Source organism: Cryptococcus neoformans, chromosome 1 (assembly GCF_000149245.1).
Source record: "Cryptococcus neoformans var. grubii H99 chromosome 1, complete sequence".
Classification (NCBI taxonomy): Eukaryota; Fungi; Basidiomycota; class Tremellomycetes; order Tremellales; family Cryptococcaceae; genus Cryptococcus; species Cryptococcus neoformans.
The window spans coordinates 1,374,716-1,396,703 of record NC_026745.1 but is presented as its reverse complement, the minus strand read 5'-3'; the positions used below and the strand labels follow the sequence as shown (position 1 = coordinate 1,396,703).

The following is a 21,988-nucleotide window of genomic DNA, read 5'->3' as shown; positions in this document are numbered from 1 at the left end:
ACAATTCGCCGACAAAAAGCAGTAAGGCGTCGTCGCGTATGATGTCATTCCTCCATGAGCATAGTACAATGTGAGACAGTCTGCGAATGTGCTGATTACGCATAATCTAGCTATATACATCTATTAAGCACGTAATACTCAGTACCGACAGGAATGTATACTACTAATAGTTTATCTTCCCAATGCATATTGGTATACAATGTACATAACCCAACCCAGGAACTCAATGACAGAGTGATGCAATAACAACATGTGAATTTCCTTCTGGTTTACAATTCTTCCTTTTCCGACAAGGTTCCGTCCTCTTGCAATAGCCGTGAAAACTGGGACGAGTTGAGGCCGTCAGCTCTCTATACAGGGCTCTGGATGTATAGGAAGGCTTGGGGGACTTACCGCGACCTGTTGCTCTTTGAAGTCTCCTATACTGAAGACACCTCTGGCCAATGGCATCCTACTCAGCTCCAGCACCTGTATCCCTCTTCTCTGAGCTGGTTTGTCTCCGATCGTAGACTTTTTCCCTGGTATGTGACTCGCGCATTTGCTGATGGACGTTGAGTAAAGACAATGTAATAAGGACAATGGATGAACTCACTCTTCAGGTAAATGGTACAAGGCAACTAGATGATTTTTCACCAGCAGTGCCAACCCCACCACGATACTCGCGTCCGCCAGCCTGCTCGCGTCGATACTCTCTCCGCTTAATTTTCCCAATGGCACCTTCTTTCCCTCAAGCGACTCAGTCGACTCACCCTCCAAGACCGCTTCTTCCATGAGTGCTGCGAGGTGGGAACAAGTGGACACAACTCTGTTAAGGGCTTGAACGACAGTCATGGGTTCTTCTTGAAGCTTATAATCCAAAGTCGCCAGGTTTTCGGCAAGATATAAAACCAGACCGATGTCCTTACATAGGTGTCAGCTGGTTTTTTTGCTGGGCTGAAAGATCCGCTACGGCTTACCATTTGATCCTCCAAATCCCCATCGAACGCCCTACACAGCGCCTTCAAAAAATCGTGCCTCCAGCTCCTCTTCTCATGCAACATGCCATACCACTTTGATAGCAGAGCCACACCATTACGATGTCCAGAGGGCTCTGCAGAGATACTACGCTGATATTGGTAAGATGCTTTGGCCGAATCCATGTACAACACATGGATAAGGCTCGCATGCTTGGCGTGAAGTGTGTTATGCAGAGCGAGAGCTCGTTCAGATACAATGGGATCTTCGGCGGTTTCCAATGTGACAAGGATAGGGACAGTCTGTATTGATTATTATTAGCCATGAAGGGAGGAATTCCGCCCGTTTGAGGGTTACTCACGTGAACAGGCGAGTAGAGCCCTTGATTGACAACAAATGTGAGCACATCTAGAGCAGCATTCTGTGCAGGGATATGTTGAGATCTGGCACATTCAAATATATGCTCGATGTTGTTTTGCACGATAGTCGTAGAATAGCTACGTATGTTTGTCAACATCAGATCCCCCTTTCACTTCAGATTCTGACGTACTCTGAATCCTGCAACTCCTTGGCGTTTCCGATAAGCAAGCTCACATCCTTTTTCGTATCCACACCTTCCATCCTCTTCTTGACTTCCGACGCTAAAAACTCATGAATAACACTCAAAAGTCTCGCGAGGGCATCCATATCGCCTGAAGCGAACGTGTCCTGCATCCATTGGACAATCTCTGGCCGTTGAAGAAGAGAAGGGTAAGAACGAAAAAGGGCGCCTAGACAGATGGTGGGGGCAGAGTGAGGGGTGTGCATGCGAGCAAAGTCGAGGTAGATCTGAGAGAAGTACTCTGAAATGGGTTGGGGAGTGATCTTGCGTAATTCTCTATAGACAGCTACGGCGTCGTAAGTCAATTATCCTTCAGGCATACAGCGGTCTACTTACCAAGGTCATCCTTAGCAACAATGTCCAAATTGCAACCTTCAGCAATAAGGGCCGTGATATACAGCATCATTGCAGATGCTTGATTCAGTGCCGGTACCTTCCCATTTGGCGAATTTTTGGCCTGTCGCCAGATTGGCCTGATCTTAGCCTCACATGCTCTGAGTACCGTGATCACTTTTGTCCAATCCTTGGTCAAGTAATTTGTCACAGCACAGAAACAACCAATGGTTTCTCGCAAAGCCTGAAAACCGCCCGAAGGCTTGCTAATCATTGGCATAAGGGACTTGGTGAGATCCAGGGCAAAAGTCGAAGCCGTACGCGGCATCCGAGGGATACACCTCTGGAAAATACGGAGAAGAAGCTCATTTGCCGCTTGATCATCCGCCTGGCGAGGGTCAGTATAAGAACGTTCGATAATTTCTGAAGAAAACCTACATTGGCAGGCGGTCTGAGATAGGTCAACAGAACGTTGGCTTTTTGGGTGTCAACCTGTGAGGGGTCACTGCTAGCTATGAGCCAAATGGCTTTAATGTGGTTAAGAGAATCAAATTCGATTTGCTCCGTGGCGTCAATCAATCGGGCAACAAGGTCATCTATTGTCTTGCCGAACCGAATTTTCTGGCCGACGTTTTCGCACTCCTTGAGTACCTAGAAAATAGACGTGATCAGCTGATAGGAATTAAATGAGTTAGGATCCCGCACTTCGTTCATGGCCTTCTCGAGAACGGCGTACGATCCTCTATAATCGCTTAGGATGTCAACTAAGAGCGTCGCTGAATCGCCTCCTTCATCGGAAAAGATCATCTCGGTCAGTGTCTTGGTTGAGAGATCCTGTATTATTGTCAGAAAAGGGGTTTGATGCTTGAAAGTTAATATTTGCCCTACCTTAATTCCTGGATCATGATCATCCGTTAAAGCAATCATCTTGCAGCAGATGTCGATTTGCATCTTTTTCTCCTCCATTGTAGCAAAAATACCCTTCAGGATCTTGATAACTCTCTTTCGTACGCTTAAACCAGTATCCTTCATGTTTCTTGTCAACTTTTTGGTTTCTCGCTGTCGACTTCGACTTACCATAACGCGTAGAGCAATCTGAGGATAATACTGCGTAGCAAGCTCTGGTTTCTGAACAAGATACTTGCCAACAAGTTCCACGGCTGCATCTCTCACACCTGGCGACACGTCGGACAGTCTTTCCTCCAGAGCAAAGCGAAACTGGGGCTACATATTCAGAGGTCAAAGGTTTTTCAACGAGGTCTCTTCGCGCTGACTCACCAACCGAAGTACATCTGGATCCACCATAACGATATTTCCGACACCTCTCAGAGCCTTGGTACGGACAGCGATAATCGGGTTGCCCAGTGCTGTAAGTAATGCGTGGATGATAGGATCAATAGCGTTCTGTAATGATTTACCTCGAGATACAGAGATAGAAGCTTGAACAGCTTGTTCTGCTTGCTTGGGATCACTAGTCCTAGTCAGCCATGGCACGGGACGGAGCTACATACTGCACCCACTTGACTTCGAAAAGCTTATCATCCGCCATCCAAACATCCCGAAGAGTTGATTTGAGCATCATACCAATAGACAATAGTTTCTGGCTCATCTCTTGGGCTTCATCATTTTTCTCTGTCGCGAGCTTTTCTACAACTGATCGAGCCTTTTTAATACCATTTTGAAGCTCCTGAGCCCAGATGACAGAAGCCATATCCAATGAACACTGTTTGTCAGCTTTAAAATCGCAAAGTGACACTTACAGCGAAAGAATTGTCATCATGTGCTGCAGAGTTAAGGAATGTACGAATGGAAATTTGGGCTTCGATGAGTTTCTTCAGCTCATCAATACTGGCTTCGGAGATCACCTACACACGCTGTTAACACAAAAGCATTTTGAGTAAAACATATATCTACTCACCTCATCGAGAGCAGCCACCCTGGTCGCACCTGTCATCTCCATACCCAGCGATTTCAGCTTCGCAGCAATATCTGCCAAATAGTCCAGCGCAACAGTCTTGGAGGCAGTAGCCTCTGTCCCGGTCTTTGAATCGTCTAAAGAACTAACCATGATCCTGGAAAAGACGCTCAAATATAGGGAAGCCGCTGGCCACTCGGGACGATATAGGACAGTGAGAAGATCGTCCATGAAAAGACCAAGAATCGTCTTGTAATCGGCATCAAGAGAAGTTTTGGTAGCTTTAGTGGTCGTTGCTTTTGATAAGACGTAGCTGGCTATTATCGTGGCGGAGCGAACAGCAGACTCTACAGTTTCTGCACAGATTCGGGCCTCTTCCTCTTCCATGTCCTTTTTCTCCTCGGCGGGCCTGTCTAAAACTTCCATATCCGCAGCTGAAGAATGTAACTTGCGTATTTTGGCCATAGCACCATATGCTGAAGCTTGAACGAGCTGGAGCAAGAGGGCACTGAGAGCATGAATGGATTTGCCATTTGCCAATCTGAGTTTTGATGAGCGTCTACGGAAACCGCAGTTATACGTGGAGATAAGGGACTCACTGGAAATGCGTTTGGTCATGGCTTTGCCCTGGTATTCCAACAAGCGAGCTCAGGACTTCTTCAATAATCCATTGCCGTTGCTCGTCATATCTCGCGAACGCCTAACGTACAATGAGCGTATTTACTACCTCGAGCAATGCAAACTTACTCCTCTTAACAGATTCAAGGCCTCCATCCGCAAAGTTTTCACGATTGCCATTCCTTCTCTTTCATTCTTCTTCTTCGCTCCTGGATCCACGACAAACAGTGGCTCCTTTGCGAGATAGACAATCTGGATGATGAGAGATTCCGAGAAAGCAAAATTCTCTCTGCTAATCATGGAAGCCAAACGAGGTAACGTGGAGCAGATGGACTGGGCGATGGCTGAAATCGTAACATTGTGAAAATAAGGTGATAGAGGCATCGACAGCTTCCCCTTCTTGGAATTTGCCAATTCGTCTTCGACCACATGGGCTAGCGTCGATGAAGCGATCTCTGCGAGAAACATCAGTGAAGATAACGCCGATGACACACAGCACGTACTTTCGCCGGCCATGCCTTGCAGAATGGGGACGATGACTTGCGCAAGTTGTTCTTTGACCATCTGCACACAGGTTGATAATAGATCCTCAGAGTACACCTGTACTAAGTCAACACCATTATCTTTAACCCCAGTTTGTGTCACTTACCTGTTTAGACAAGCCTTCAGAGTCCAGCAAAACAAAGCAACATTCTGCAGCGGCAACACCTCTGCGTAATCTCAACAGAGCTTCTTCACATTGCGCCATGCGTGTTTGGGGTATCTCTTCTTCAAAGTCCTGTCCCTCACTTTTGGACGCAATCACGGGTTTCAGGGGTGAAACACTTCCGGTCATGGACTTTCCCTTCTTCTTCTTGAACTTTTCATCTACAATAACCGCCTTTCGGTCTTCTGGAAAAGCAGATGTCCCGTCCACATCCCGTATGCATTTCTCCAAATGTCTCAAAAGCCCATTGACAGCTGCTAAATCCCATCCTCGCGCTTCACCATCAGTTTCAGATCCGATCTTCTGCCGCCTGTTTGTCGACTGGACACGTATGACGTATCGTATGATTTTTGACATAGTCTCGGTCGAGAGAAGGGCGTGTGTCCCGTCCTTGGAGATATGGGCAAAGTATTTGGCATTCGCCAGTTTAAGGTCCCGAGAAGTGGGGTTGGCTGGAAAGGAGTCTGACTCCTCTGATATATTTTCAAGTAATGTGTGAAGCTTCTGCCAAGCAGCTGTTGAGGTCGAAGTCAGCAATCGCCCTTAGAAAATGACAGACTATGGCACATACTACGCGTATCTCTTTCTCCGGTCCTTCCGCTCATTTGCACTTGCATATCGGCACCTCTATTGCCGCCGGGACTCGTGTACCTCTCCATTGTCCAATCACCCTGTTCATCCTTCCCAAATTCATCGCCCCAATCCAGCTTATCTTCTTCCTCTTCGTCCTCCTCCCGGTCGGACTTTCGGGGCTGCTGAGGAGTCGCGAGATGCATTGGAATTTTTAACATAATTTTATGCTTTTTTTCCTCACCAGAGCTAAGGCCTGAGCTAACGCTCACACTCCTCTCTGCCATACTCAACGACCCCATACCTATTACACCGTCGGCAGGATGATTGTTAGACTGAGCCCATATAGGAGATATCTCCTTCTTTCCTCGTGGCTTCTTTGATGGTGATGGTCCTGGAAGGCCAAGTGGGTCGGGTGAAGATGAGAGGGCAGGAGAGGACATGATGCGATCAGCCGTTGGCGTGGAAGCTATGGATGACGTTGGGTGAGGAGAACGCATAGCCGTAGAAGGAATAGAGGGACGTTTTGCCGGAGACATACCACGAGCTAGTGGGAGAGTAGCAGATCCGTTAAATTGCTGTTGTTGTACACTCGGTTGGGAAGAGAACGAGTATTGTTGTTGAGGAAAAGGTTGCGCTTGTGCCTGGGGTAAGGAATGGATTGGGGAGTGGGAGTGCGGGTGTGGATGTGGATGTGGGTGTGGGAAAGGTTGAGAATGCGATTGAGGGATCATAGGTGACGGGGAATGATATTGCGGTTGGGGCTGAGTATAGGCTTCAGGATGGGCTACAGGTTGCGCCAGCTGCTGTTCCATGCTTCTTGACAATGTATTTTCCACAAAGCGCTCAAAGATCTGTTTACCATTATGAACAGTCGTACTACTGGCCATGAGGCTGGGTGTAACAGGTGTAATAGATGTCGAGTTCCCGACGCAGGAGCCGTTATGCATCGATGTGGTAGGAGTTGACGGGGGCATATACGCGGGAAGGAAATTATATGACATAGATGGAGCATTCGAGTAGCTAGCGGGAGCTATATGGGGTTGTGGTTGATGGTTTGCGACTGATGTAGACAGCCCTGGGTAGTGTCGTGGATGCTGAGGAACGGGAAGAGGTCTTGTAAAATCATATTCCAATCAGTATTTCCTTGTATTGCCTTCCATGGAGCTTACCCTTGGGCATAGTCATACACTCCTCGTTGTCTCTCTAGCAGTTGCTGTATCTGCATGTCCGTTGATTGTCTCATAGCCCAGTCTTCTGCCGTCTGAGGCTGTTCCATCCTGTTGAATGCCTGAGCGTACTGAGGATATATTTCACTTGAAGGAGGACCGCTTTGAGGGAAAGCATGATGAGGAGAAAGGTGTTGAGCCACTGAATAAGTACGGACCCATCAGCTTTTGATCGTAAAGAGTAATATATGAGCCCACATACCCCGAGCTGTAGGCGCGTAGGTCATGAAAGGATACACGCTCAAAATACTAGATGGGTCTTGATGTCTTCCACTTTGGTTCGTCTGACCCTGGCCCGCGGGAGATCGGGGGTTGGGACCGTAACCTGCTTGACCAACTTGAATGAGAGGACGCTGTTGAGACATCTTCTCTTGAAATGCCATTAGGAAGAATTGAGGTTGGAAGAGAGCGGTGGAGACGGACTGCTCGACACGACTTGCTAATGTTCTTCCATCCTCAATCTTCATACATGCATGCACAGACTCAGTCGCGTCAACCGAAACGGATTATCGCGGACCCGTCCGCCTTGTGTTTAATATTATGTAATGTGCATTTTCCTGACCCAGCGGCCGCGACGACCCCGAAATTTTTGATCTTTCTTTTCTCTTTCTGTTTTCTCCTTACAGTGACTGCACTTCGTTAATCTGGAATTACACTTCTCTCGCGAGGTTATTCCCTTCAAATAGTGCACAGAGAAAAACAATCCGCTTGGTTTCGTTAGCTGCTGGCACGTCCGGAAGGACATTCATATAGCCAGTTTCTTGATAGTAGCCTTGCGACATTATGCCCTCCTTTCGTTATACCCAGTATGTTCCTTCACAATACTACCTGAGTACTGGCCAGAATGTATTCATCGTTCTGGTCGCCTTTGGGCATCTTCTCTCACTCTCCTCACTTTCGCTGATTGTGACAAAGGCCAGCTTCGATGTTATCAACAAGCAACCAGCCATATATGAAATCATCATTTCACTTGTCATTTCATTGAATTTTACTCCATTCGGTTTTTTTTTTTTTTTTTTTTTTTAAACGTATATCTCAAAGTGATCTGGTGTATGATACCAGACTTGCTGAAGTAGTTTTCAGCTTGGGCTCTATTAACTGAGCTCTTGAGCTTTATTCCGCTCACTCTTTGTTGTTATCAATGAACAAAAGAGTAAATTGGTTAATTAATTCACTCATCTATTTAGCAACGAACTTAATTATCATCGGCTACGACGACGGCCCCACATTCACCCATCTGGTATTTATATTATGCACGCACGTACAGCTAATAAACCCCTCTCACGTTTTATGTCGGGCATTCCAATAATGATTTTTCTTTGGCAACGCCTCAAAGCTCATTGATCCATCCATGTCGCCTAACTCCTCCAAGCATGACATTTCCAGGTGAATACCCCTCCTCGCGCCCAGCTCAGCATGGGCAGAACCATCCGGAGGATGACTGGGAATCTTTCGATTCTGATTCTCCTCGTCATTTAGCCTCTCGAGGATCGAATATGCCGTCAACGCCGGTGCGAGCAGGTTACTCAGCAAATTCCAATGCTTCTGTCTATTCTTTAAGGCAACCTCGGCGACAAGGGCCCCGCCGACGGATAGATGCTCGACCAGTCACTCAGCGACGGAGTCGACCAGCCTCTCGCCCACCCGAACGTAATGCTGCGGTCCTTGGTACTTCCCTCTCCTACCTCCTCGCACCTCTCCGTCTAGTGCTTTACCCTATACAAATAATATGCTTCCCCTTTTTCACGTATTTGATCAATCTTTTCATACTTGCTGCCATCGCCACCCTAGCAGGGTATGTGATTATACCCCGTTTTCCGGGTTGGATTACAGGCCTCCTCTCCAATATGCTGAGCTATGTTTTTAAGTCTTCGTATTTTGATATAGGGGAACTTGGCGACTTAAGCAAGGATGTCATGGGCTTTTCGGCACGAGCGCTTGCTACACCTTCATGTACGCTCACCGGCCTTTTCTGCGCCCACTCCCTCTTCACTACTTCCCGCTCAACTGCGACTGAGGAGGCTCCTGACACTATCGGGAAAACGGCCCGTCCGTTTTGGAAATGGCTCACCCCTCAGCCAAAAGAGGAGGTTGATATAGGCCTAGTGGCTCAAGGGCTGACGAAAAGAGTTAAATGGGCCAGAAATATATTTGATAGCGTGAAACTGTTGGGAGAAGAGCATGTTATTGATCCTCTGGACCCTGTCAGGTGAGTTGATTCTGCTATTCTATGGATGAGCTGATTGAATTACAGGATATGGCAAATGGGAGCGATGATGACGTATGGGACGCAGCAGGATATGGGTGTTGGCGAGCAGGTCATAAAGGTGTGTTGTCTCAACCAACGAAGAATGCCTGCTGAACATGCATAGTTGGGTGACTACTCGCGTGACTTGATGGACCAACTTTCATTCATCGACTCTACCAGCGTCGACAAGTTTAGTTGGATCCAATGGGAGGTAAGTCTCATCTTATTATCTACCAGTCATTCATTGATCTCCTCTTCCAGTTTTCCCGTCTACTCCTCTCCCTATCCTCTGCGCATCCCCCATCGCCATCACAGCTTTCCAGAACCTTACACCATCTCTTACATCGCATTACCTCCACCCTCGATACCCTTCACTCCCTCACCTCTCAATCTACCATCCATGCCACCCGCGCATCTGCCCTAGGAAGGGAAGTATGGCTCAAACTACAATCCCTCCAACGCGATCACCAAATGGAGCTTGACGAGGCCCCTGCTTGGAGCCGGGGCGCCCTAGGGGAAGCTGTTAGTCGAGGGAAACGCGCACTGGTTGGAGGCCCTCTGAGTAGAGGGGAAATAATGAAGAGGGATTTGATGGTAATGCAAGAGACTATAAGGACAATAAGTAGCCTGGTGAGAGCCTTGGAGAATACAAGGCGGACTATTATGGGGTTTAGGGATCAGATAGGGATGTTCGATGCGTCGATGATGGGGTTTCACTTAGCAGCAGGTGCAGAAGAGGAGGACGGCGGTTTGGGACTAGGGCCGGAAGAAGAGCTGAGGATTTTGGGGGAGGTGATTAATGGGTTTGGGACGGCTGTCGGACAAGAAAAGCTGCGCTGGGAGATAGGAGATGTGTACCGAGGAGGGACAGAGTTTTTGGAGATTGCCAAATGATAAGAGTTGTGCATAAAGATGAACACCTGGCTCGATGAATTTCGGCTGCATATGATCCTGTACTCTCTGACTCAAGTCCCCGCTGATAATGCTACCAGCGTCATTGTCAGCTTACATTATTAAATCCTCTTCCACACTGCCAACTTCTCTCTACCCGGCGCTCCAACCGTCCTCGTTGGCTCTTCAATATCTTCGCTCCAAACCATTTTCCATCCCTGGTCCTTCAGTAGCTCCTCGTAGATTTCCTCGGAGAGTGCAAATGGCGGCCCACCAGATTTGGCAGATGGTGGGAGGGGAAACATAAGGGTAATGAGCATAGTATTCGTATTAGTAGCGATGTTGGCAAGATGAGTCGTTTGGCGGGCCCATTCAGGTCGGAGGGATGGCGGAAGGGCACACAGGAAGCTGTCATGGTTAAACGATTTAATAGTCAGGAAGGGTAGAAATCTTACGTATAGTCATAGATAACATCGAACTTGTGCGGGGGGTCGTACGCGAAAAAGTCTTGAACCAGTACATCAGTCTTACCAGACGTACTAGGCTGTGATCCTATCCAACTATGTATCTTCGTTTGAGTGTCTGCGATGTCCTAAAGTCTCTATTACTTACCGCTTTGCAGCTTCGGCTCCAGTAGGCGCAATATCCAAGCCTATAGCATCAAGACCGGTACTGGCAAGGAGGTGGACGTCGTAGCCCTACGGATGGTTAGCTACTATGAGGCTTTTATCAGCTTACCCTACCACACCCCGGAACCAGCGCTTTCCCGCTCTTCGGTACACCTAAATCCCTTGCAATATCGGACTTTAGGAACCTAGCAAAAGCTGGATGGGCAGCGGATTGGTCGAATGGTGTCCTTCCTTGAGCCCTGCCAATAGTCAGCACTCGATGGAAGGGCCAATACTACGTAATGACGCATACCATCGCTCTTCCCAAGCATTATCGTCGCCAGAACTTTGCGCCATAGTGAATGGTCAATGATTCGATACTCTATTGGTCTCTGAAATAGGAATATGGAAGGAATGAAACAGATACATAATCGATGTATCTTGTAAAAGATGTGCTGCTGACTCAGCTCTCCGGCTAGCAAGCAGGCTTTTACCGAAGACACGTCGATGGCGTTGTAGGAAAACGGCCGCCGGGTCTCCTACTATTTAAGCGATCCAGTTTGTTCCGTTCCATTGCTATCCAGAGTAGATAAAACATAAGTGCTTGCCTGTACCTTACCTCCCTCACACTACAAACGTTGCACGACTATGGCAGATGCTATGCGTGGAGCCATTCAAACCGACTGATTTGTCTCTACCTGACTCCTGACAAACAACAACCGAGTTCCAAGCAGCCGATGAAAAGGTGGCCCTTGTGATCTGTGGCTGAAGGCTAATGAATGCATTGTAGCATATAATTACAGGATTTTCTGCTGCAGCTCAAAATCAGATTCCTCCTACGAACGTTGGATGGTGGGCCACTAAATAAGGGGGTTCTGAGATCGGTAATTTCTGTAAGGCAACTATATACGATACCGGATTTTGTTATTGTAGCCTATATCTTTGGGTCGATTAGACGAACCGACAAAATATTGAAGAGCTTCGTATAGGATTGTGACTCAAATCCAAGTGGTAGTCTGACGTTAGAAGATTAAGCTGTGTATAGCAGATACATCACCGCATGAACGCAAAACAGAAGTGATAACTGTCCGAACAACAGTAGATAGAATTTTTCCTAGTCCTCTATAAGGCCATCGTAACTGACCGCGCATCCGCAGCGAGGTTGATCCCTTGTTCGTCACCAATCTTTAGCTCCGCTACCCCCTTCTTCCCGTCCTCCTCGACGACCCTCTGATACCACACCTTTGTCACCTGTGCAACACGATACCACATCAGTATTTGAACAGTGAAAATAAGGAGAAGTGGACGGACATCGTAGGAATAGATCCAATCTTGGTTGGTAGACCAGTTGCGTCTAATGGTCTCTCGGACAAATTGGTCTTCATCCTCCGCGCCATAAGTGATTTGCACTTCACTTGCAGTGTCTGCAAAGCCGTTGAGGATGGCATACTACGAGCATGTAAGTAAGCTCTCGTACCACTTGTGGGAATTGAAAAGACTTACAAGACCCTTGTAATGCGGAGATCTCACCTCATCATACAACTTCAATGCCTCTGAAATGTTTTCATCCCGTGAATGGGTGTACGCAAGCGCTTGGGCTAAGACATAGGCATCTTCGAAAGCAAAGGCCGCTCCAGAGCCGAAAGCACCAGATAAAGCTGACCTCGAAAGGGTCAATACGAACATTGGAGTAGTTAAATTAGCGTGAAAGCCTACGATGAGAAGCATCTCCTATGAGAGCGATACGACCATTGTGGATAACAGAGTCAAGTCTAGGCCCGCCAAACATAGCAAACTCAAGCCATTCTTCGGGTGCTTCAATGATCTGTCGAATAGTCTCGCAGTAATCCTAAAAGTGTGTAAATACGTAAGCCCTAGACCGATCCAGCTTGTCGCATCGTATTGACCTTGTAATGATGAATGACCCTATCCCTGCTGACTTTCTGTCCCCAGCTGACTTTATTCCCATGCTCCTCGCTCTCGATTGCTCTCGTAGCGATCTCAAAGAGACCGTTGTCCAAGCGGTCTGTGTAGACGTGGCTCTTGGCCGTGTGCCAGAAGGTCGCGGCATGAGGGATGTTAGCGATATGGGCTATTTTCGATTGGGGAATGAGAGTGCGATAGGCTACTTTGCCGGTGTAGGAGAGTCTATGTTCTGGGTAGGCATATTGGCGGACCACCTGCGATAATCTGAAATCAGCGTATCGCAGACTGTTGTTTCAGCAGTACCTACCGATCGGATACCATCGGCACCGATGAGGAGATCGAAAGGTCCAGCAGCTGCGCCATCTTTAAATGTGATTATGACACCATCATCTGATTCCACGACCGTCTCCAGCTTTTTGGAGAGCTTAATGAAGTTTTCGGGCATTTGTCCGAGAAGCGCACGTTGGAGTTTGTGTCTCTCAATACGAGAACGTACGGGGGCGTTAGGGTTGACTTTGGCGAGCAAATAAAATATATACCGTCAAAATTGCGCGGTGCATGTGCGGATTGTCCACCTACCGCTCTGATATTTCCTGAGCAAGAGTTCTCCTGTTCGTCCATTACTATAGCCGGAAAGCCTTCAGCTCTTGAATCTCCTTTCTATTATGTACCCTTCTAATCAAGATAACATACCGCTGCTCTATATCAGTTTTGCTTCCATCGCCCCTGATTGTAAACTGCTCGATAGTATCAGCAGCCCCAAGGAGTTGAAGGTGTCTCCAGGTGTTCTGATTGATGCTGATACCCTGCCATTGATGTCAGTCTCCGGGACAAATGCTGGTGTTCTTAATCGCTATTACTCACAGCCCCAACTTCTCTCAATTCGGTAGCTTGGTCATAGATATTAAGATCGATGAAAGGCAGCTTAAGGAGGTTGATGGCGATAGCTAAACCCCCTGGACCGGCACCAATCACACCAACCTTCACTCGTTTTTGCTGTGAGGAAATGGTCATTGCTACTTACTAATATGGTGGTGGGTTCCGTCAACCGATTTTGTGAACCTGACTTCTGGCCTAGATGATTATTGCGGTCTGCCAGGTCGCCCTCCGATATGGTCAAATAGCAGTGTGCATAAATAATACGGCTGCGGTGTCCGTTCGGCTTGCTTTCGGCAGAAAATGACTGAAGGGGCTTAATTAGCAATATGTGAGAAAGTGTCACATTGTGAATCAAGTAGCGTAGCCAAGGCTACCAGGCCAGCGACAAGTAAAGCGCAAATAATCTGGTCTGACGTGATCATATCGGCAGGTCCTCATCGCGTCGAGTCGTCCATAAATTTGTTTGTAAAAATGTGAAGCATACAACATGCAGAAAGGTCGCCCTCTCGCTCAATGATAACCCGTTCCTGATCACCACCGTTGTTATCTATTGGCAATCTACATATTTACACCATTTTCGTTATTTTTTGTCGGCATTCATCATCTTCCACCATCATCGACATCATCGCCGTTTTCGCATCGGAACTTGCTCTTATAATTCTGCAGGAATGGCGGACTATTTCGGGTTATTAAATCCATGGCGTGTTCCACGGCCTTTCCTGTTGAGGTCGCCGGAGACGAGCGATTGTATGAGCGCGTTGTATCCCCAGCCTGGAAGTGAAGATATATCGTGAATCGGATTCGTGTCTCTTACCATCATCACCAACAAATTCAGCAAGAAAGAAAAACAAGATGTGTTCAGAAGAGCAGTTCCATCATTTTAACCGCTCTGTTCGCAACGTAGCCATCATTGGCTCGGGTCCTTCCGGTACTCCTGCCGCCAGACATCTTCGAGATGCTGGCCTAAACGTTCGGGTCTTCGAGAGGCAAGATAAGCCAGGCGGTATTTGGAACTGGCGGCCCTCGGCTTCCCTCCCGCTTTCAGTCCCAACCCCGCCTCCTTCAGTGGGAGCCTTCACCCCAGTCATCCGGGGGAATGGTGTGTATGAAGATTCAGGAAGAGTGGAGCGTGCGAGATTCAGCCCACCTAACCCTTGTTACTGGAGCTTGAACAACAATGTCCCCACGTCGACCATGGCTGTGAGCTTTTTTTCTCACACCTTCGGCATACGATGTCTGATCCTGTTACAGTTTAAAGACTTCCCTTACCCCCCTGGGACCCAAGCTAATGTCTCTCACGCCCACATCTCATCCTATGTCCAAAGCTATGTCAAGCATTATGGCATCGACCAGTTTACTTCCTACAACACAAGAGTGGAACAGGCAGAAAAGATTGGTGACATTTGGAAATTGACACTACGAAAGGTTGTTGATGAAGGCGAAGACCGAGTACGGGAAGATTATTGGATAGAGGTGAGTTTGGAAGTTGAAATGAATGAGGAAAAGGCTGACGGGTGATATAGGAATTTGACGCAGTCGTTGCCGCGTCTGGGCATTATAATGCACCCTACATCCCCCCATTTGAAGGTTCGGATGCTTGGTCCGCCGCCTGGCCACAACAGCTCATCCATTCGCAAGGATACCGAAAACCTGAGCCCTATACTGGCAAGGTAGGTCGATTGATCCTTTTTTTTCCATCTTCGGAGCTAAATAAGGCCATGCAGACCGTCATCATTGTCGGTATTGGAACCAGCGGTAACGACATTGCCAAAGATATATCACCTTATGCCAAAAAAATTTATATGGTCGGTCGCAACATCCTACGAGGCCCGCAACAGTACCGGGACCTCAGGAAGATGCAAAGGCACTTTGCCCTTCCCAACTCCGAGATACTTCCTGAGATTCGTTGTTTTCATGCGCCCTCTCCTGGTCAAGCCACCAATGAAGGTTCAATCGAGTTCACAAACGGAAGAGTCATCACCGGTGTTGACGAGATCATCTTTGCTACTGGTTACCAGTACTCTTATCCCTTTCTTCCCCAGTATCATCAAGACAGTACCATGGCCAATCCCGCATTCCCTACCGTCACTCCCATTGTCACCAATGGCGACGGTGTTCTTAATCTGTACCGAGATGTCTTCTACATTCCTGATCCTACACTCACCTTTCTCGGCCTAAGCGTGAACACATCTGCCTTTTCATTCTTTGAATATCAAGCTCTCTCCATTGCGCGTGTCTTCGCAGGCACAGCTCGTCTTCCCAACGAATCTTCCAGATGGAAAGCATATCGAAATCTTGTCCGTGAGAAGGGTGAAGGGAAGTTCAGCCATCTTTTGGGCAAGGACGGTGAAAGAAGCTATGTGCGTGAGACGGTACAATGGTTGAACCGCGATGCGGAATGGTCTGGCGCGAGCAAGGTGGAGGGGCATACAGCAGAGTGGTTGGCGGAGAGTGACAAGATTCCATTCTTAATTGCTGCCAAGTTCGGGTTGGATGCTGCCGGTCTCAAGGCGTTGAGAGAAAAACCTTCAGACATCCCAGAGGAGGATACAGCCCAGCCAATGGAGACTGAGAGGAGTATTGGCTTGCTTGGGAATAAGTTCAAGTCCGCGACTGAGGAGACAAATGCGCGGGCGAGCGAAGCATTTGCCCGCAAGGTGGCTTTAACTTCCGTATAATTGATCGGCTTTTGTTATTGTTATTTAGAGACTGCTTAAAGTATCGTATTTACTTTAAGATTCTGATAACCTGGCATCGTCCGATCCACTTACGCCGGCGTCTACTACCACGACTTTTAACTTTATGTCTCACAGCTTCTGATTGTTTTCTTCTCCTCCGTTTTTGCTTCTCTTTTTGTTGATTCTGTCGCGTCTACGCTCTTTTTTTTTTATCTGAAAGCTCGAGAGATGGGGAATATGACTGGTTGTCTTGTCGTAGTATACGCAGGAATTAGGGAAAATATGTAAACAGTTTTTCACATAGACAAAATATTTTCAGCATTCTTCGTATCCTCTCAACAAAAAGACGTCATTCGAACTAGCTACAGAACCCTACAGCTTTCTAATCTCTGTCATCTTTCTTGATGGACGAGAGCGTAATTAAACCATTTCAAGTAAAAATATCAAGAGGAAGGACTCTCCGTTCTCGAGTCTTTGAGAATAGCAATAGTGGCGCCGATATAATGTCTTCTGGAATAACCTAATACATAGGTAAGAGCATTTTACTTAGGCTTTTATGATTCTTTCATCTTTTGTCTACCTACGTATGGACCTACAATCTCATAGCAAACACACCCAACAAAGGCATTATAGATCTACTCAAAACCAAGAACTGGAGACATAACAAGTTCATAAAAAGTACACCCAATATTTCACGACCGCCCACCAGCCGTCCCCATATCTAGTTAGGCTTTTTCGAAAGATGCAAGTGTGCCAGAAAACTTGTCGTCCTCTTCCGGGGTCTCAGGAACTTGGATAGACCCTGCAGGAGATTTACGGAATATGCGCTTGGTATCTCGTCGACGGAGAATGAGGATGATACTCATCCAAAGAACTAAGGAGAGTGGTTGAGGTATTGTTCGGTCGTGATTACATGTAAGTGAAGGTCTAACTTACTCAGGGCGACGTTCAGAGCGATAGACCAGGTCCAACCTTTTCTGGCTTGGGGGAAATCGATTGTCTTCCAGACAAAGTTGGGAGCCTGTTAAACTTCATTAGTAGTATTCCTCGACCAAGGCGAAGTACAATCGACTTACAACAGCCTGGACAACATAAGCCAAGTCATTTGCAGCAGCGACGAGAATAGCTCGCTTCTCACTATCGTCTGAGCAGATCTCGTTGATGTAAGTGAGAATAAGAGGGCCGGCACCTTGGCCGACAGTGCTGAACCAATACAGGATGATGGTGCTGTCGACGTTCTTGTAAAGTGGAAAGTGGACGAGGATGGAGGCAATGATAAGCTGGCGTGGGTGTAAGTTTTCATTGATAACAGTAGTTGAGGAAGCTCGGTAAACTTACAGAGATAACAGCGCCAACATAGACGAACGGCCATCGTCGTCCTCGGAAAAGACCATCACTTAACCAAGCAAAGGCAAGAGCAACGATAACAAAAATTGCGGTTTGGGGTAAGGGAACTGTGGAGCAAAATGTTCATAATAAGTATCCATAGCCAATGAGATCCTTGGCTACTCACGTTGGTTGATCTGTCCAACAGAGAACCGGCGGTCGCCACCAGGGTAGGGAGGGTCGTTGAAGGATTTTAAGAAATAACCGATGGGGGCTTGAGGGTATTGATTGTTCCTATGCAAATAGGGTGGTTAGGAGACGATCATATTGGTTGGCGCTATTACTAAGCGTACCAAATAACATAGAGGATAGCTGATAGAAATACGGATGAGCGCGCTACCAGCGAAAGGATTGGGGCTGACTTACGAAGGAAATAAGTGTGCCAGCTGAACAGAAGGCTCTTGAGCTTGGTTCTGGTCCAAGCCTTCTTTCCCACTCGACCAAAACTGAGAAGGCGTGATTGGGCAAGAGAGAATTCTTCCGATGACAACCACCAACACTTTTTCCCCAGAAGGGGGAGAGAAGGGAAGAAGATGAAACCAAAAACGGCAAGAGGCAAAGTGATGACAGCGTCAATTATGAACAACCACCTAGCATCGGCTGTCAGTACCCAATTCGAACTCTAGAGGAAGATGGCAGCCCACCTCCAGCCAGCAAGTCCGTGAATACCAGACAGGTTGTTGTAAGCTGCAGCTTGCAAGATACCAGAGAACATTTGGCCCAGAGAACCAGCAACCCAAAAAATGCTTGCCCGCTTTCCAATTTCGGACGGAGTGTACCATCCACCAAGCATGTAATGCATACCTGGATAAAAACCGGACCTACAGGGATGTGAGCCTTTGATGGGGGACTGCATTAAATGAGGCTTACTCAAAAAGGCCGACTAAGAAACGAAGGGCATAAAGGGCCTTATAAGACTTGACACCATAAGACCCAAGAGTAGCTATTCCCCAACCAAGTTCTAGCTTTACCCAAAGTACAAGGTGAGCTTGGGAAGTTTAGTGTAGAGTTGAGATGACCTACAGCCGGAATGACCCACCGTGGTTCAATTCGAGTGAGTAACAGATTTGAAGGAATTTGACCAATAACGTAGCCCACTGTCCAGATAGAAGTAGCAGTGACAAGCTGATTGGCTGACATGCCGAGGTCTTCCTTCATGCCGGATAGGAATGCAGAGTTGATATTGGTCTGATCAAGATTCTTGAGGAAATAACCAAGCTATGGAAGTTATTAGGCATCATTATTAGCAGTGTAAATGGCGATCGCGTTGTAGCTAAATGCGCTCACTGAGGCAAATGCAAGAATAGCAGCATCGACCTTGAACAATAGCTAAGACAGAATCAGGACTGCTGAGACTTTCTCGCCTTAAGTCTCGAGGCCTTTTAACCCACCTTTCTCTCCAAGGGAGGCCTGTCGAAAGTATCCCAGATACGACCTTTCCATGTTGTTTTTTTGGGGAGTGATTGCCCCATGTCAGACGCAGGATCAACATTGTTGCCCAGTATAGGCTCTTCGGGGAATGGATATCCCACGGTGACCATCCTAAGTATTTTGTTTTGTCTTTGCCTTCTACTAGTATTTCGCAGGTAATAAGGGTCCCGTGGAGGATTGACGACCATTAGTTATTATATGTCTTAAGAGGTATTTACTATATGTAAAATTTCACAAAATGGCACACATGGGCGGTGACATCTCTGAATTATCTATTCGAGGTTTCTTACGTGCTCAAACCTCTATCGGTGATAAATATTGGATGTGCTCTGTTTCACTTGATCATCATCGGAATTGGGCAGCACGCGTTTTGGTCTTTGACAAATCCCTGGTAATGGTCGAACTGTTTACTACTCACTATAGACACTGATGTACTGTTATACTTATCATGTCGCATGGCGCGTTTGATGCTGCAGATTGCATTAGGAGACTCTGGTGGAACGCTTTAGAACGAACTAGAGTGAACCTAATAGGATCTGCGATGATATCACAATATGGCGTGACAGAGATAATTAGCCGCATATGGTAGCAAAGCACGCAAGCGTTATTTATGTTGTGTGCCTGCCGATAAGATAACTTCCCTGCATCCGTTCTTTGGGCAAGCAAGTGCCTAATTTTCCGATCATTATCAACGAACGATGCGACGTAAGGCGTTATGTTCACATCATTGCATTTCAACTCGCGATGATTTATCCGTCCTGGAGGATATCTTTAACTTTTTGTTTCTCCATTTTCTTTGTAGTCATTCAAAAAAACCGGGATGAGTTTTTGTACGCGTTGTTGTCAACCATGTTGCTAGTCATACATTTACAACTGCCTTATTTCCGACGGAACAATATCTGAGACATGGGAGCTGGATTCGAGACTGGAGGCTGGAGCTATTTGACAGGCCGTTGGAAGATCGGAAATCTCCATCTTACTAAAATAATCTAATGTGATGATCAACTGCACTGTTGATTCTGCTTTCCCTCTTCTTCTCATCCTTGCGCCTTCTTATATGGTGGGCGCGTATAACTTCCTAAAAACTAAAATGCTCGGTCGAAGACGTCAAAGGACATCGGTATAACATGTAGGCATTGACGACTATATATCTGTATCTCCGTATCTGTCATTGTATATAATGGCCGAGATACGACGTTATTCGTTATTCATTGCCGGTTCCTTAGCCCGACTTGCAATTGTTCTGTAAAATGACGACTGTAACACTTGCTCTTACACCATCAGCTGCAGCCTCTCCAATTGGCCAAACCTCCGCCATTTTTTGTCTTGGTTGGCAAAATTTCTCTCAGTACTACGTCGCTATCCAGAGACGTGTCAGGGTTGTGACTATGCTTTGCAGCACTGATCAGCCTATCTGTCTAGCCTTTGATAAATAATGAAACGTGGCAAGTGGTAGCCATTACCAGTATTATCCGATTTATGCCTTCCTTCTTATCTCGTTATGACATGCCCGGGAGGAAACTGCACTATCTAAAGGCCGGAGGGCTGATGAATCGGCAAACGCTGCACGTCTTCATTTGACCCATATACACAGAACAGGAAACAGGACAAGGGCTTTCTTACCCCCTTCTATGTGAGAATAAGAGGATGTCGAAAGCGTTGAAAGCTTGCTAAAATTGAGCTGTTTACGTAACTACCTTATACTCAAGGACGCACGGCCGAACAGCCCAGATTCTTAAAATAAGTAGCTTCCTTTCTTCGCCGTCGGTTGTCTTGACCAACGAGTCTCGCTCTACGACACCAACCATGGCGCCCATTGCGATCGACAGCACAAACAAGCCGCAATCCAATCTGCTATCAAAGCATATCTGCCCGTAAAGCTCATCTTCAAGAGACGACTGACTAAGGATTACCCCCTTCCGCCTCATCGCACACTCAGAAAATACCAGATGGCTGGTATCGACCTTTCTATCCCTACTTTCCTCCTAAACCATCCATGTTCAAGCAGTAAACCAGATTCAGACTAACCTTCCGAAGTATGCGCAGATAGATTTTTGGAAAAGCCTTCATATTCGTTTACCGGTTAACAGCATGACTGATTTTTGATTTCCCGAAAATACTCGATCTCTCAACAACACATTAGATTACCAAAACACATTGGATAACTAGACCTGGGATGACTTCTCCTTCTCCAGCCTATGCATGTTCTGGATAAATCATCATGCGGACATCAAGACCGCTGTTCGAGTTTGACGGCTTTAAGTGATTGAATCATAGCGTTGTCCTATACTCTCAAAAACTCCTCCGTCGAGTAGCTTCATCTTATTCAACACTCATTCTTTCTGCAGGAATGCCCAGAAGGACGATTGTGCCATTGACATCATATTCAACCAATGCTTTCTTGACATCGCTTAGCGCCGCGATGCTAGCGACAGCGATGAGGTTGTCGTGACTAAGACAGATTATTAATGCGGCAAAAGCATCATTTGAGAATCCAGGCACGAAATGATCTTTGGCGGGGGTTTTCGCGCCCATGCTCCGATACATGCACCTCTGAAAAGGGCATAACCGTGTAAAGTCAATTTTTCTCCACCTAATGGTGGGGGTTGAGTAGGGGATCGTAGGGGTAATAAATCAGAAGGAAGGCGAAAAGTGGAAACAAAATGGAGGTGACGCGGGGCCAACGAAGAAGACAATATAATTTTTAAATATGTAGTAAATCTGAAATGAATAAAAAAATAAAATAGAATAATACCAGGCTTTATAAATATCTTGTGGGTATATTTTAATCGGCTTTGGAAGGAAGTGCTCCAAACAGGATTTCAAATGAGAAGATACGAGAAGGAAGAGGAGCGAAACTGAGAGTGGCAAGAAAGTCGGATGTCGTGCAAGAGACAAGAAACAAAAAGCAAACTATGGAGCCTGAAAAAAGAGCATGCAGAACGGAATGCAGCATGCATGCAGAAAATCAAAGGCACTCCTAAATTTTGCCAAGCCGGAGATCGGCCAACATCC

At 46.8% G+C, this 21,988-nt stretch overlaps 6 protein-coding genes and 4 non-coding genes; 4 read left to right on the top strand and 6 right to left on the bottom strand.

Annotated features, from left to right (window-relative positions):
• Positions 1-42: 42 nt before the first annotated feature.
• On the bottom strand, positions 43-7,375 carry CNAG_00545 (cohesin loading factor subunit SCC2). XM_012190954.1 has 22 exons: positions 7,129-7,375; positions 6,870-7,068; positions 5,699-6,813; positions 5,071-5,642; positions 4,925-5,021; positions 4,551-4,876; positions 4,403-4,503; positions 3,807-4,344; positions 3,649-3,753; positions 3,409-3,611; positions 3,167-3,359; positions 2,966-3,112; positions 2,777-2,914; positions 2,594-2,722; positions 2,327-2,539; positions 1,892-2,276; positions 1,505-1,841; positions 1,316-1,451; positions 957-1,256; positions 593-900; positions 394-541; positions 43-323 (listed from the first exon to the last, which is right to left on the bottom strand). The coding sequence occupies exons 1-22, from the start codon at positions 7,307-7,309 to the stop codon at positions 270-272; spliced, it is 5,925 nt and encodes a 1,974-aa protein (XP_012046344.1). The 5' UTR covers positions 7,310-7,375; the 3' UTR covers positions 43-269.
• Positions 7,376-7,563: 188 nt separating this feature from the next.
• Positions 7,564-10,211, top strand: CNAG_00544 (hypothetical protein). XM_012191403.1 has 5 exons: positions 7,564-7,732; positions 7,842-9,135; positions 9,181-9,253; positions 9,299-9,385; positions 9,436-10,211. Exons 2-5 carry the CDS (start codon positions 8,300-8,302, stop codon positions 10,066-10,068), a joined length of 1,629 nt encoding a protein of 542 aa, XP_012046793.1. The 5' UTR covers positions 7,564-7,732; positions 7,842-8,299; the 3' UTR covers positions 10,069-10,211.
• CNAG_00543 (hypothetical protein) lies at positions 8,736-11,167 on the bottom strand. XM_012191402.1 has 5 exons: positions 10,987-11,167; positions 10,804-10,933; positions 10,678-10,763; positions 10,521-10,625; positions 8,736-10,473 (listed from the first exon to the last, which is right to left on the bottom strand). The coding sequence occupies exons 1-5, from the start codon at positions 11,028-11,030 to the stop codon at positions 10,188-10,190; spliced, it is 651 nt and encodes a 216-aa protein (XP_012046792.1). The 5' UTR covers positions 11,031-11,167; the 3' UTR covers positions 8,736-10,187.
• Positions 11,168-11,705: 538 nt separating this feature from the next.
• Positions 11,706-13,971, bottom strand: CNAG_00542 (salicylate hydroxylase). XM_012190953.1 has 9 exons: positions 13,464-13,971; positions 13,293-13,405; positions 13,179-13,222; positions 12,907-13,112; positions 12,581-12,853; positions 12,390-12,522; positions 12,177-12,331; positions 11,985-12,122; positions 11,706-11,924 (listed from the first exon to the last, which is right to left on the bottom strand). Exons 1-9 carry the CDS (start codon positions 13,611-13,613, stop codon positions 11,796-11,798), a joined length of 1,341 nt encoding a protein of 446 aa, XP_012046343.1. The 5' UTR covers positions 13,614-13,971; the 3' UTR covers positions 11,706-11,795.
• CNAG_00541 (dimethylaniline monooxygenase) lies at positions 13,970-16,530 on the top strand. Its single transcript, XM_012191401.1, has 4 exons — positions 13,970-14,678; positions 14,730-14,951; positions 15,002-15,148; positions 15,203-16,530. The coding sequence occupies exons 1-4, from the start codon at positions 14,331-14,333 to the stop codon at positions 16,154-16,156; spliced, it is 1,671 nt and encodes a 556-aa protein (XP_012046791.1). The 5' UTR covers positions 13,970-14,330; the 3' UTR covers positions 16,157-16,530.
• Positions 16,531-16,621: 91 nt separating this feature from the next.
• On the top strand, positions 16,622-17,747 carry CNAG_12068. Its single transcript, XR_001045355.1, has 4 exons — positions 16,622-17,071; positions 17,122-17,319; positions 17,374-17,447; positions 17,506-17,747. It is a non-coding gene; the product is annotated as a hypothetical RNA (non-coding RNA).
• Positions 16,663-19,428, bottom strand: CNAG_00540 (pantothenate transporter). XM_012190952.1 has 12 exons: positions 18,934-19,428; positions 18,830-18,871; positions 18,566-18,760; positions 18,413-18,507; positions 18,187-18,363; positions 17,909-18,132; positions 17,836-17,854; positions 17,670-17,776; positions 17,495-17,610; positions 17,233-17,436; positions 17,093-17,177; positions 16,663-17,030 (listed from the first exon to the last, which is right to left on the bottom strand). The coding sequence occupies exons 1-12, from the start codon at positions 19,159-19,161 to the stop codon at positions 16,882-16,884; spliced, it is 1,641 nt and encodes a 546-aa protein (XP_012046342.1). The 5' UTR covers positions 19,162-19,428; the 3' UTR covers positions 16,663-16,881.
• Positions 19,429-19,928: 500 nt separating this feature from the next.
• On the bottom strand, positions 19,929-20,687 carry CNAG_12067. XR_001045354.1 has 1 exon: positions 19,929-20,687. It is a non-coding gene; the product is annotated as a hypothetical RNA (non-coding RNA).
• Positions 20,688-20,740: 53 nt separating this feature from the next.
• Positions 20,741-21,164, top strand: CNAG_12066. Its single transcript, XR_001045353.1, has one exon. It is a non-coding gene; the product is annotated as a hypothetical RNA (non-coding RNA).
• CNAG_12065 lies at positions 21,047-21,893 on the bottom strand. XR_001045352.1 has 1 exon: positions 21,047-21,893. It is a non-coding gene; the product is annotated as a hypothetical RNA (non-coding RNA).
• Between the last annotated feature and the right edge of the window lie 95 nt (positions 21,894-21,988).